At 48.9% G+C, this 14,754-nt stretch overlaps 2 protein-coding genes across 2 annotated transcripts; both read right to left on the minus strand.

Moving 5' to 3' along the window:
• Window positions 1-969: 969 nt before the first annotated feature.
• On the minus strand, window positions 970-2,308 carry N7503_004263 (PR-1-like protein; the record flags this gene model as incomplete). The annotated part of the gene is made up of 3 exons (XM_057063810.1): window positions 970-1,073; window positions 1,132-1,403; window positions 1,479-2,308. The coding sequence occupies 3 exons, from the start codon at window positions 2,306-2,308 to the stop codon at window positions 970-972; spliced, it is 1,206 nt and encodes a 401-aa protein (XP_056924725.1).
• A 1,569-nt stretch (window positions 2,309-3,877) lies between these two features.
• On the minus strand, window positions 3,878-7,384 carry N7503_004264 (putative 1-phosphatidylinositol-4,5-bisphosphate phosphodiesterase Plc1; the record flags this gene model as incomplete). The annotated part of the gene is made up of 1 exon (XM_057063811.1): window positions 3,878-7,384. The coding sequence occupies one exon, from the start codon at window positions 7,382-7,384 to the stop codon at window positions 3,878-3,880; it is 3,507 nt and encodes a 1,168-aa protein (XP_056924726.1).
• Between the last annotated feature and the right edge of the window lie 7,370 nt (window positions 7,385-14,754).

A 14,754-nucleotide genomic window follows, 5' to 3' on the forward strand; every position in this document is an offset into this window, starting at 1 on the left:
CCGTACGGGCTAGCTTGACGATAACGAATCATACTGCTATAATTTTCCAAGGTCGTCATGCGCTTGTTGCGTCACGTGTTGAAGGCGGAATGTTTGGGGTCCAAATATTCGGTCTTGTCATGGCATGATAGGTGGAAAAACAACGTATGAGTATAGTAACGAGGTGGGTTGGAAGGGACTGCATCTTAGAGAACCCCTTGGCTGGAAGATGGCACGTTCGGAATTCGATATCATATTGTGCTATGTGCTTTATGCTTTTGCCGCATGGCGGACGTTTTTTCGATGCATCATGTATTCAAAGTGAATGGACTTAATATCATATTGATGACGCATATAGAAAATGGGTGGTGCTGGTGAAGACACTCACTGCTCTGCATTGGCTTAATTGAACGTCTCAATTCTATGTTTCCAAACAAAGGGCGATGGATACCATTGTCCTAAAGCCCCATTTTCGCTTTCTCGTTTCCAGAAGTATACTGGTGTATGTTCCATTAGTGCGATGGTTGTTTGAAGAATCGTGTGGGGCCTGAGTTCAGGTTCGTAATATGAACAGCACTTGAAAATGGTCATCGACTTGTTTATTTTCAAATGTACTTGTACTTCACACCTATTGATTAATTCTCTGTAGCCAGTTTGAAGCTTTTCTCGTGGCTTAGCTCAAATATGTGGGCTTGACGTCGTATGTTAGTCATGTTCGTGATGTGACTCAAGGAAATGCGGTTTGCGGGGAGTAATTCAGGTTTAGCTCGGTCACACGAGGTCTCCGCCTCACAGGTTCTCGATACACCTGAAGGCTAAGGCCTACAATCTTCATGAAACAATAAAATCTATGTCATTGCAAAAGGACCCTTTTCAAGGTAGCTGGCTAATAGTACATAAAATACAATATGGCTTGAAATCAATATCAATCATTTGTCCCTCACCCATATCTTAGGACTTTCCCAAAGCATCCCAGTCCATCAGGATAGCTCAGTACCAGTAGTTGGCTTTAATGAGATCCGATGTTCCATCAGAGTTAGTCTGCCACCCATTAGGGCGCATCACACTGCGATCAAACCTGCCAAGGACGTTGCCTAATTTGCATTAGCATATATAAATCCATCATATACACTTAATTATAGAATGGCTTACCAGGGGGAAAATAGTTGCAAACAGTATACCACATTCCAAGAGCAGAGCCCCGGCAGTCAACTGTAGCACATCCCACTTTTGTAGTATCCTTCCAAACAACCTGCGTGAAGTGACCATATGTCGAGAAATCTCCACCAGGAGTCCCTTGTCCATAGTAAGGATCAAAGCTCCTGAGCTCGTCATTGTACCAGAATTCGGAAATGTGTTGTGCGACACTGGCTGTGGGGGCACTGCCGGCTAGGTTCTGTCCATATCCGCCCGGGAGCATGGCACTAAAACAGAGACAGGAAACGTTAGCGGGATGAGAGAGAAAAGTTTAGTACGAAACATGAAATCAAATTACTGACGTATTGTGTCGGAACTGGCATGTAATTGCCCATGCATGTGCGGCATTCGCCAGGCTTTGATTCCAGCCCAGGTTAGGCACGCTGTGATTCGCTCGATGTACGTTGTGCGTGTACAGGACTTTGTCGGAGTAGCTGCCTCCGTACGGGTATCCTGCAGGTGCAGACACATATGGTTCGGCAGTAGCTGAAGTCTTCGTTCTCGAGGATGGAGCTGAGCTTGCCGATGCCTGTGTCTCACCGGGAACGGAGGATGAGACGGATGTTCCAACATGAGTAGCCGAAGAAGTCGAAATCGAAGAAATAGAATGGCCCACCTTGGTCGAAGCAGACCTTTGGTGAGTGACAAAAGTAGTCAAGGGGCTGCCCACACCCGAAGCCGAGGAAGTCGAAGTCGAAGTCGAAGATGTGCCATGACCCACATTTATCGGAGCAGATACCTCGTGAGTGATAAACGTGGTCAAGTGGCTACCAACTTTTGAACCAGAGGCCTCAGACTCCGAAGCCGAAGACGCGACTCCAGTCATTGGCATCATTTGGGTGGTAGTAGAATTTGGATAGTGGCCCAAGTCAGCAGTATGGCCACATTGGTGAGAAATGCCATGAACAGTACAGTGGCCGGCTGGATCTCCATTTTCATTGAGCGGAATCGCCAACGTATTGGTGGGCTCAACGTGCAGGCTGGTGGCTTCAGTTGGATTATGGATGAGCTCTGTGACGATGAGCTCGGTGACGGTGACATGAGCAACTCCACAGGCCTCTACATTCGCGAAGCTCATGCCGAGTAGCAGGAAGAAGGTAAAGAGTACAGTCAGAAGGAACAGAGGAGGCATCTTGAGACACATCTTCGCGAGATGGATAGCTAAAGGAGCGCGTTGAAGTGAATGAATGTCAAGAATTGGTTTGTTCGAGTGAATAGAAAAGAACGAACAAAAAGAGAGAAGGGGAATGGGATCAGGCTCAAGCATAAATGTTATCTTTTACTTCGACGCGTGATACGAAATTTAAAGAGAAAAGATGGTGGGTAGGGAGGGTGGAGTTCTTAAAGAAAACCGTTCGTACTAAGAATTCGGAGATCTGAGATATAGACCATATAATCTGTCACTGGGAACGAATGTGCATCAAAACATGCATTACTATAGACCTGTTCTTTCTTTATCGCTCGTCGTTTTATTTAAGACGTGGGCCAGCTAGACGTGGGCTGCACCATAAACCTGCATTTCCTCAGCATTATTTCGTCCTCACAGAATATGGAAAGTCTAGGTATTTGGCATTTAAACAGAGTGAGACCAATCTAGTAGCATCGGAGCTTTCACATAGATCTAAGGTGTTGCTGAAGACCACAGTCTATAACCCATTGGATCAAGTCGGAAGCTACAGAGTGCAGGGAGCCTCTCCATCTTCACTGCCAAGGTAAAGATACTTTGGAGATAGGTAGCCATTCCCACCATGGGACATAAATCAACAAGAGCAGGGAACAAACTGCCGTGGTGCTCATACATTTTGAGAAAAGTAAGCAAGAGTCGAAAGTAGAGAACAAGTTCATAAATTATGAGTGATGAGATTGATCTATCAATGAAGTGGCCTTTGAATGCAAATATTGAAAAAGAGACCGGAATATAAGGCAAAGTAATCCATGCGACCCAGCGCGTCATCTATTAAAACAATCAAGGTAAAATCCGGAAAGACCCAAAAGAATGCAAGTGGATATAAATACCACACCCACAGTCTTTACGAAATTGTCGAAAGAACGACAAATATAAGACGGAGGTAATCTCTTCCATTTGGAAAGATAGGATATAAAGCACAAGCGAAAAACCCAAAAAGCAAAAAGCAAGGCTAGCCACATATCGGCGCCTCCAGGATCCAACCGAAATGCGAATGGGGACCGACTCCTGTCGTGTCCTTTCCTGTTCCTATCCCGCTGAATGCTGCAAGATGCCCGAATATGAAAATGTGATGATGCGCCGGTGATCCAGCCACGATGAATTTCCCAGTATGTGTTGTGTGTGACTCCCGCAGATGCGATGGTGGGCTGTGTCCGCCGAAACCGATGAATTCCAGATATGATTCCCATGTCCGTAAAATGAGACGCAAAAACGAGATGAAATGAAATGAAATACCCTGCCAGTTACAAATGGCCATCCGAGAGCTAGTACAAAGAAAACGACAATGATACACGGCAGATAAAACAGGGGGTATCGATGCGACAGGGTATAGCAATAGCAACAAAAATTCCGTGATAATGGTAACAGGCAGAGATGGAATGAATGTCATCAGATGCAAGAGAGTGTTAGGGCTTTGAGCCGAGAAGGTAGGTGAGTGGTGAGGGAGGTGTTGACTTGGAATAAGAGGTTCAAGTCTAGGTTGGGAGAGGGATGTAGAGGGGGTGGAGAGGCCTTTCAAGGCACGAATGATGAGGTAGATGTAGTGGAAACGGTTGGAGTGAGGCTTGGAGAGCTATCCTTTTCTTCAGGACTGACTGGTTCACTCCGGTCCTGAGCTTGATCTTTCTCTCGGTCGGTAGATGAGGAACGCTTGAACACCGTCTGTCCAATCTGGCGCAAGATACCCATGCGTTCGGCACGTAGTTCTTCCAGGTCTAGTCGTTGGACAGGTACAGGTTCCTCCTTAGAGATCCGGCAGAACAATGTTGAGAAAAGATACTGGTCACCCTTGCCGTCGTACAAAGGCAGGTAGCGATAACCTTGAGACAAGCTGGTGAGCTTGGCAGTGAATGTGGCCAATTGCACGCTATTGTTGTTGCCGGCGCTGCGACCATCCAAGGAACTCCAGACGGTCCAACGCACAAACACCAGGTCGGGGTACTTGGTCTCAAGAGACAGCTTGAACCGATCGTTAAAGACAGGGCTATAGCCATTGCTCTGCTCGATCTTTGTACGGCGACGATGCGGGTATCCAATACCGGACATTCCGCTGCGAGCAGAGGCATCCATGCCGCCTTCGCCAAACGCAAGACTCTGGCCACGGTCATCAGCGCTGAAGATCTCAATCTCGACGTAAGGGTTGATGTTGTCTTCTGGACCAATCGTACGAGGGCGAGGGAGCTGCTGCGCCGAGATTACGTCGACGGAGAATCGGACCAATCGTCTTTCCGTCTTGCGCTTCTGGTTCTCATTATCCCGGACTGGCAATCGGAGGCTCTCAGGCTTGAGAATATAACCGGTGCGATCAGTACCAGCCGCGAACATGGCTTGGTTCATCTGCATTCCAATATCGTAAGTCTGCCAATTCAAAGCAGCCATCTGAACGCCACGACGCCAGAACTTGTTGGGGTCAAAGTTGGAGGAGCGAAGTCGGAAACCTGAAGGGTATACGCGGGTGAGATATTTGCGGTTGTGGGTTTCCAGTGCAACCTTGTTATCATGAGTCTGACAGATGCTTTCGAATGATCGCTCAGCAAAGGAGTATATGTGGTTGTATTTCCTGCTTTCCACAGACGAGAAGCTGTGCCACTTGTAGCCACGAGTGTAGACACCAAGGTCCGAGAGAGGCTTGGTGATCTTGCTCTTTTGGCGCCGTCGCTTTTTCTTTTCGCTGTGTGCAGAGATCAAAGCTCCATCACTGTCCTCGGTGGCACTGCTGAAACTGGTTGCTGTGAGTGAGCGTCTGTCTTGGGAGATGAGAGGGCCAATTCCATCGATAGCACCTATCATTGTAGGAGGGCTTGAAAGTGACTGAACCGGTCCATTAAGGGACTCAGGTGGAGGGGTCGGGCGAACGAATGGCGAACTAGAGCTGCGCTTCCGGCCATGGGTGCCAACAGTGCTTACAGTGGCCATAGTGCCCATACTGCTGATAGAGTCGATGCGGGAGTCAGTTTGCAACTCGTCGCAAGTTTTGACCTTGACCAAGATACGTCCTTTGAGCTCCTCTGGAGATGGAAGAATGAAGTAATTGGTCATAATAGGCTCAAGGACCAGTTGTTCCTTGAAAGTCTCCTTCATGATCTTGACCATAGCCAATTGCTGCTCCGGGTTGCAGTGCACCTCCAAAGAAAGGATAAGGGGGAAATCGGTCGAGATAAAAGCGTATCGGTTGATGACTGTGATGCAGTCGGCAAACAAGACACTGGTGGTCATGGTTCGTCCATGGGACACGATTGGGCGGCCATCGGCGCCATCCCAGCAGTCAATTTCGACACAACGACAACCTTGCTGAAGGGCGCTGATGTATGCCTCGGTACTAGAAGCTCCAGCAACTTGACGGCCAAGCAGGTAGGTATTATGAGAGCTTGAGATGAAATACTCGTTCAATGGGCGGTCGAATCGGGACTGGGGAGCACGTGACGCGTAGATACCGTTGCTTGAAGAGGCCAAATAAGAGGAGAACATGTCAAGGGTCATTAAAGTCGGCGTAGGGGTCACTTCAGACGCATCAGAGCCACGAGACCTAGATCGGCGAAGGAACTTGTCAAACAGAGCGACCCAGTAATCACGATCAGAGTCGACGTCCTCCTTCTGCACATCGCGAAGAAAGCCGAAGAACTCATCCTGAGTCATGCCGATCTTCGGCTCCTTCGAGCGACTCTTGTAAACCTCCTTGACGTCTCTGCGTTCCTTCAGTCGGCAAAGGAAATCCTTGAACTCATCGTAGTTCAGTTTGCCGTTGAGAGTAGCATCTGCTTTGGCGAATTGTGCCCGAAGCATGTTCTTGGAGCAATTGATGTGAAGACCGCGGCACACGCTCTCGACGGCGGAGAAGTCAAGACCTTGCTCCTCTCCAGGGCGAGGTCCCTGAGGGAATAGTCGTGTCATCTCACGCTGCCAATGAGCTTGAATCACAGCCTCACTTTGACCCGAGCCGGCCAGACCGGCCATCATACCGACCCGGTACCGAGCAATGTGCTCCAAAGTAGTAGTCCACAACTCGAAGACACGGTCAGTCGGAGCAATCAGATGGAGGGTCTTCACTGTCCGGCCCTTGAAGCTTCCCGAGTCCGCGATCACAATGGTGAACCATCGACGCTCGGCATCTTCAGGAATTTGATGTTCTTCGCGGTAATTGCGGGCGTCAGCACCCACGCGAATCTCTTTGATATCGTCGATATAAAAGCGTTTCGCGGGGTTCGAAAGATCCCAAAAGACCTTTCCAGCATCCAAGTCCAAGAAGAAGCGGACTTGCTTGCGGCGCTTCTTAGTGAGCTTTGTTAAGATAGTTCCACGCTGCAGCGCGGAGTCCACTTTAGGTGCGACGACGGAAGCGGCGGCGGCGGCAGCAGCGGCAGCACCAACTTCACGAGCGGATGCCATTCGACTTTCACTGCGGAGGCTAGAGGGCTCAGAACCAGCGAACGGACCCAGGCCGTCCAAAGCTTCGCTAGCATCATCCTCATTGCTCGAGTCCAATGCGGATTCACGGACGGGCTGGGGACCAGTCTTGCTGTCACTACGCCGGCGCATGATAACGGGACCGGAGCTTCGGTCTCGTTTGTCATTTTGAGTAGCAGACTGTCTCCGTCGGGTCAGCTTGTTAGCCGCACCCCGAGAGATTCTCCGCATCAGACCAGGTCCCTTGGAGCTCGGAGCCATCCAATCGCTAGAATTTGTGGAGCCAGGTACCCCCATCATGGATTCGCCAAGCTCAAGTGGAGCAGGTATCTGCAGGGGGTATTCGAAGTTACGGCCTCGGGGTCCCTCACTCGGCGGTTGTAGAGGAGTGCCGGCGGGTGTGAAGCCATTTGGTGTGCCAGGTGCGAAGTATGCGGAGGCGGGAGTAGACGTAGGAGAGGAGGTGAAGGAGGGCGTTGAAGAAGGATTCTGCCCAGTGGGCAGAGATGAAAAAACATGAGGTAGAGTAGTAGATCGAGGGAAGGAGGTAGCTAGTGTTAAGCTGGGGTGAGTGTCGGCATCCAGAGCCGGTGGTGAGGTTGCCGTGGTGTATGCCATGGCGGCTAATGTGTTATCAGGGCGACAGCTCAGCTGTCGATAAGGACAAAATCTTTTGATGGGTCGTAAACCGTGCCAATTTCCGAGTCACCCGGACTCTTATAAATGGCTAATCGGTAGCAGGGCAGGAAACCAGCCGGCCGTTCAAGGGTTGATAGAAGCTAGGGTTGGAAAGCGATCCGAGACCAGAGTAGAAACGGAATAGCCTGACACAGTCAGAAAAGCAGAGATGATGATTCAGCCACGTTCCTCAGCAGAGATTACTCGTTTTTGAACTCTGCATCTTGGCCTGACTGGGATTTAAAGCGGAGAGCTCTACCGGAGAGCACCTCACGGATAAAGCCGAGAGAATCAGGAGACTTGGATAAGAGTTTCAGGATCAGGACAAAGTCCCAGATAACAATTGCAAAGGGCACTGGCCCCGTTGCAATAGCTGATCTCTCAGGAGAGAAAGAGTCTCCCGATGCTAGCCACAGTAGACGTCACCTTGGGCAAAAAAGGGATCAGACCGGAGGGGGGATGATCTCCAAGTCCAAGGTTCCGGTCCGCAAGTATGTAGCTTTCTTCTTTGGGGAACCCAGCTGAAACTTCCCAATGATAGCCAGTACTGTGACCCCTCTTTTTTCGTCGATCTGCCGATTGCGTGGGGAAAGCTGTACTGCAGGCGAGAGGGGGAGGTTTGAACGGTTGCGATATGGACCAATTGATCGCGGTACGACTGGGCGAACCAGGGAGGGGCAATGCGCCGTGTGCTCAGTGGAGACGAGGTTGACAACACAGGTCAGAGGCCGGCGATGCGCGCATATGCGGGTTCAATCCCGGCGATCAGGAAGAGCCCCAAAAAATTGCAGTCGCGTGTTCGGAAGGCGGCGCCAGCAAGCTGTAGTCAGAAAAAAAAAAGTCCAGGGATTATGACCTTAGTTCCACGCCCTCCGATCCTTCGATTGGCTGACGAGTATGAACGATCCAACGAGCTATGGGAGTACCCGTGCTAGGGCGCAGGGAACTTTGCGGCGCAAAGTTGAAGGCGGCGAATGCGATGAGGAAAAAACGGGAATTGCGACACTGCCAACGCAGTGGATGCAGGCCGTCCAAAGAGGAAAAACCAGTAATCGGCGAATTGGCCAAGCTGAGGAGTCGCTGATGTTGGATTTGGGGGATTTTGGTTTTTTTTTTTTAGTGTCGGTTGAATTTAATATTCCTTTTTTGAAGAATAATTTCACAACTTTTTTGGGTAGTGAGCTGATCCGTTGCTGCACGGTTACGTGGTAGCCACTAGGTATGCGCGGTGCAGGCGGTAATGGTAATGGTAACGGTGATGGTGAAAGGATCAAAGAAATCGAACAGGACAAGACCGGCGTTGTCCTTTGTTTTCTTGTTAGGAATGAGAGATGAAGATGAGAGTTCAGGGAAGGGGGAAAAAGGGAAAATAAATGCAAATGAATCAATCCCAGCGATTCCGCCGTGGAATTGAAGCTGGAGTGGGTACTGGTACTTACGCTGTGTGCTCTCCGTACTCAGTACCTGTACCGCATTGGTATCGGATCTCAGTGGGTCGGCGGTATTACAGGTGGAAACTCCCCGTAATTTTGACTTTGGATGCTGTTTCCGGTCATTCAGTCGTCAAGATGATTTGTGAACCTTGCTCGAGTCCCGTTTGGAATCGGAGTCGAATATAGGGTGATAAAAGTGTATTTGTGGTTTCGATATACCTCGAGATAGTTTCACAGAGAGTATTGGTGGCAAGAACACAAATACAGCGGCGTATTGTGTCTATCTATAGCCAGGATGAGGCTTAAGAGTGCGTTAAAAAAAAGAAATATATTGGAGACAATAAAGATCTTTCTTCTTTTGGCAAGGGTCAATTGGGGCGAAATAAAAAAGAAACGCACGAGGGCAACGCTCTCGATTAAATAATTTAGAGACAAGGACAACGCATAGCAACGGCCTAAAGTTGGATTAAAGAAAGCAATTTCGCTTTAGGTATTCAGGTACAAACGGTGTGACTCTATCAGCTACAGACATCCCTGAATTATCCTATCATCGTGTCCAACCAGCTTGGGTAGGAGATGGGATGACGATGTGGAATGACTGGCACGCCAACCATAACCATCACCCCGGTAGATCTCAATGCATGAGTGTTATTGGCCGATCCCTCTGCATTCTGGGGAATGCTATCGGCCAAACGGGGGCCGATCAGTGTTTCAGATGCGTGTAAATTGAAAACAAAAATAAAAATACCATGACGATTTCTAAAGGAGACAAGGGGCAACGGGAAGAGAGAAAAAGGGATGTCGGAGGATTTCTGAGTGGAGCTCTAGGGCATTCTATTCCATTCAGACTTCCATAGTGTGAACATTCTACTCCATACTGTATTTCCCGGGCTCCAATTCCCCCACACTCGCCATGTTTTTGAGTCGCCTTGTGCTTTGTGCTCCGGTAGCTATTTTCCAATTACATGAGGCCCCACTTCGTCATTCCAGTACCTTTATGTCATGTATTTCTTTGCCCCGACACTCTGGTCCCTGGGGGAAAGACGATGCGGATCCCTCGGATTCCTACGTCTGCGTTTTGATCGCGTAGACCTTCATAACTTGATTGAACCTTGTCATCCCTGTAATCTTATCATGACGATAGGATATGTTTCTGTTCAACAGTCAGGCCCCTATCTCTGCCCAACAGGGTACCACGGACAGTAGAAAGAAGAATCGCGAGGGTGTGTGCCACAAACGGTCGATCACGATGCACATCTTCATTCCCTCCTATTCGACCAGGACGACTAGTAAGTGGGGTACAGAGAAGGGGGGTGGTCCAACGAGTCCTACCCTGCAGAAAGATTTACGTAGACAAAAGGCGATAAGGATAGCGGCACACCGTCATTTTCGCGGGACCGAAACCAAGAAAAAACAAGACACCAACCAGGTTGTCCTTGCGAACCCTGTGAGGCTGGAGAGTGGCAGTGAAACGTTTTGGGCGGTGCAGATGGAGCTCAGTGGATCCCCGCATTGCGCCGGTTCAAGATCGTCGGGATGTTTGGGAGCCCGTTCTTTGACGAACCGTCTTAGTGGAGGAGCATCATGATTTTAGTTTCTTTTCATTTCCCTTTTTTCTGCTTCCTTTTTCTATTTGTGCTCTACGGTCTTTAATGTGGAGATTGTCATTTCCTTTTCCCCCTCGCTTCAGCTTCTTGACCGCATCTACAAATGAGCGGTCTGTAGGGTTTTCAATATCATAGCCTAGGTCTACCAGTAATCATCCCCAATCGTAGTTATCATACCATTGAGGGGTACTCGTCAGCTCCCGTATCTGTAGCCTTTCGTGATACAGAATAGGCCCCCGAAATGCGACAAGCCGCGCTATGCACTTTCTGATAGCGGTCAAGTACACTGCGGGGGTTGAGCCCCGCGTTACTTGATGCGCTGGCCAGCTGTGCTTTCCTTGGTTCTTGCTTTTCTTTGGTCTTGCTCTGTTTTTCCGGTTGAGTCGCATCCCGCTCTATCCGGGTAGGAAGGTCGCCCCGTTGAGTCTTGACGACCCCTCATTGATCTGATCCTCGCTGCATGCCTGCATTACCCGTTGCAGGGCGAAACAGTTAGCGCGACCAGGTAACAGGTAACGACTGTGTGCCAATCGATGTCCCTCACCCCGGCACACTTTGACAATATGACACCCGGGAACCGCCCGAAGTACGCGGTCCTCGGATAACGACGCGCCCCGGGATCACGTTTCCCAATTAAGATCAACGTGTCGACATACCCGCTTGCAGAGCTGCACCTCTCTCGTAAGGCTATTCACGTGGTGATGACTCACTTTTGAGAACGGAAACTTTCCTGTCACTGATCTTCTTATTTCGGGGTTTCTCACGTATCCGTGCGCGCTATCATAGACTGTCGAGCGGTTGTGGCGGCTTGACCACCTCGGCTGGTCGATAAGATTAGAACATAACTAGCTGACAACGTATGCGGGCGACGCCACGTTATCAGTGAAGCATCATGACATTTTCGTCATCTCTAAATTTCCAAATTAGTCGACCAGTCAGATGGAGAGCTTGAAGCAGGGATCTAAAAGGTCCGTAAATATACTCCATAGGCGTTAACAGTCAATGAATGAAAGTCTCACGTGCTCGAGCTGAGGTCAGAGCTTCATCAGACCGCTTCCCCGTATCGCTGTCTGTTCTCAGCATCTCAATGACCAGTCAGCGGCCAAGAGTGAGGCATAATGGAGTGACCGACCGACAATCGTGATGATCGCGGGCGGGAAAAGAGGGGACTATCGTGGCTACCGTGGCGGAATATTCCTCATTAGCTCGCCCTGGAAAAGAAGACTATGCGTTTCACTATATTATTTCCTCGTTTAATGTAGTATGTACCTCGTTGCCTTAATATTGCCTTGGATTTCGATATCTGTTCTCGTGACCTGCAATTTAGAGAGGATCCAATCATGATCCTAAAATAGTCGCTTCCAAGGTGGGAACCGGGAAACTGGGTACATCAAGAAAAAGAAAAAAAAACTTTTCCATACTAGGCGTCTCACTAACCTAATTGGGGATTAATTGGGGCCTGTCTGAGGATGATTCCTTCCAAGATTCTTGGTTTCTTCCATTGGCTTGAAGAGGGGCTTAACGTTGCGCTTTTCGTGAACTGGACCCACTACTTGACAGGGTCGTTCTTGGTATTGAATGGTATTAATTCGTCATCACTTAAGATACGGTAGCTGTATCCATGGAGCCCCAGAAAAATGTCTACGTATTCACACCCCAATCGAGTTTAGTAAGGAGTCATGCATGCTCAACATCCTAGGACTTAGGGGGACTATTCGATTCTCCTTTGACGAGTTTTTCCAGTTTATTAGATTCAGGGGTTCTCGGTGGCAAATGAACTCGAACGTCGAAGGGACAAAGAATTAGTCTCCACATCCGAATAGACAATCTAAATAAATAATCACGAGCGTGACCAGGAGTGAAATGAAAGAGTCCCTGCACAAGTGATGCGCATGTAAGTAATACCAGTCAATCTCGCAGCCGCTCCTTGCTACGATCAACAGCCCTAGATAAACCCCGCTTTATTTGCCGTCCCTGCCCTATGGGACGGAACCGTCGGTGGGAAAAAAAGATTTAAATTTAACATTTGTTTCCCCCTTTGTCCTTGTGATTCTGCGGGGACTAGATGTAATTATCGGAGGATTTAGTCTAATGTTACAATAAGGCCCAATTTTAGCTACTGATCATACGACACCTCGAAGCACAAGAATGGGTTCCCGCAAATAAGATTACCATCCATCTTATCTTCATCTCTCCAATGCCTTGGTGACGGGATGATGAATTGCCAATGACATCATGAAGGCGTGCGTCAAAAAGCCCACTCTGGTCGTCAGTAATTACATGGTATGGCAAGCGGTAATATTACACATGGCGCTCGGATTTCAGATGTATTACGGTTTTTGACCGGTATTGACCTCAATCAAATGGTATCTCATACTGCGGGAACTTGACGTTCATTAACGGTACACAGCTATCAGCTAATAGGAACCAGGGGACCTAAAGTCCGCCATTCACCGTGAAAGCTTCAGGGGTTACAGGGATTAAAGTAGTTTTATTGTGATTTCTTCAAACACAAAATTTTGAGAATTAAATCAAATTTGCTAGAAATCTAAAATCATGGGTCGGATCTTCAGGAGAGAAGGGGCATTCCAGGAAGTTTGACTCATCTCCCTTACCCCGATCTCCAGGCGGATCCGAGCATTGATCCGGTCTTAGCAGCTTACACCCCCATTGTACACCAAGACTAACTACATTCAGGAAGACCCAGCGGGATGGAACCGTTGCGCCTCATTTTGGGTTTATTCTCTACTTTGGACCTATCTATCGGCATCTAAGCTCAGGTTACACGCAAACCAGTCGGATACTTTACTTTGATTTACGTGCAATTCTTGGGTTTTGTTCAAGTGTCACATCTTGAGCAACTCTATTCTCTACTGTCGGTAAATTATTGGTGTAAGAGTGGATTGATACCTCCACAGAATACACAACCTCGTTGCCACTTGACCTGTGGACGTGTTGCTGCACGATCCTCGTACGGACATTGACCTCCCAGCAATTTGAAGAAAAAGCAATCAAAACCCAAATCCTGGAAAGAATCGGTGAACAGGTCAGCTTTCCCTCAACTTGTCTCTACACGGCACATTCAGTCCCGACATTGTCTCATCCTGCAGCCACCCCTCCGCACAGCCCCATTTAGATTCTTCGATGCGTCTTCGATGCTGAATAAACTCCTGTACTTTGATCTTACCTATTCCCCACTTATCAGCCTTCTCCTGCAAGAGGGTCATTCTGTCATCCTCGGGCCCTCCACGAATGCAGTGGCCCGTCTTTTCGCTGAGAAATCCAGTTAATGATCGAATAGCGTCGCGTGGCTGGATAGCCCGGCCCGAATCACAATTCTCCCAAGGTGCGAGCCTCGCGCCTACAATTTAACTGGCTGTGCCCATGTGACTCACCAGAACTGATCCTGCTCCTGTTCCCCGGTCCCGGCCTGATAACAGTTGTGCTACACTGCAGTGGCAGGAGGGGAGATGGTTCGCACCGACAAATGGCGTGTTACCGTCCAGGATCGACGATGCTTCCCAGTCCGGTTTAAAATGACGATTTTTCAAATGGGAAAAGGCTATCCAGGCACCAATGAAATGAACCTTCGTGCCCGTCACCTCATATCTCACCGCTCGATCCGATCTGCACGAGGGCATTGATGTGAGCTCTCCGAAATTCACTCCGAGAGATTCCGGCACCTTTCGTCGGTGATCAGAGACAATCTTCTACGTGCGAAAAGTCTATCGGATGGTTTTCTAAGTCACGATACTTTTTTTGAGGTCATGCGACCTCGAGATATGCCAATTCTGCTGCGATGGTGCAGTAGACCCCGGAGATTGAGTGGGTAAATGGTCCGTTGACCCGTTGAGTGTTGAAGCTCAAAACCGCGTGACCTTGATGAGCAAGCAATATATCGGATATTCATCATACTCCTGTCTAGGAAGGTCGTCTGATGCCATCCATCATTTCCGAGCTGCCGAATTGGCGGCTAGAGATGTGGCGCAGATATGCGAGCTGAAATGCCAAAACCAATGATATAACGGCACTAATGATTCGAATCGGACCCAGTAGCAGCCCAGGATCAGCCTACTTTAGCCCACTTTTAACTTCCGCAGCTCTTTCCGTACGGCATCACTTACCGGTAATAGTGTGGATTCAGGGCTGAACTATAGCAAGCCGCTACTCCTTATACGAGTGTCTGGAACCCGCCACGCTCCATATGTTGCTACCGAGATCTCGTTTCAAGATCCGTCGAGGTTTGAAGGATCAAAAAGGCCCTTCTAGT

The sequence above is a fragment of the Penicillium pulvis genome, assembly GCF_028828015.1.
Source record: "Penicillium pulvis strain IBT 33274 chromosome Unknown contig_1_segment0_segment0, whole genome shotgun sequence".
NCBI classification, from domain to species: Eukaryota; Fungi; Ascomycota; class Eurotiomycetes; order Eurotiales; family Aspergillaceae; genus Penicillium; species Penicillium pulvis.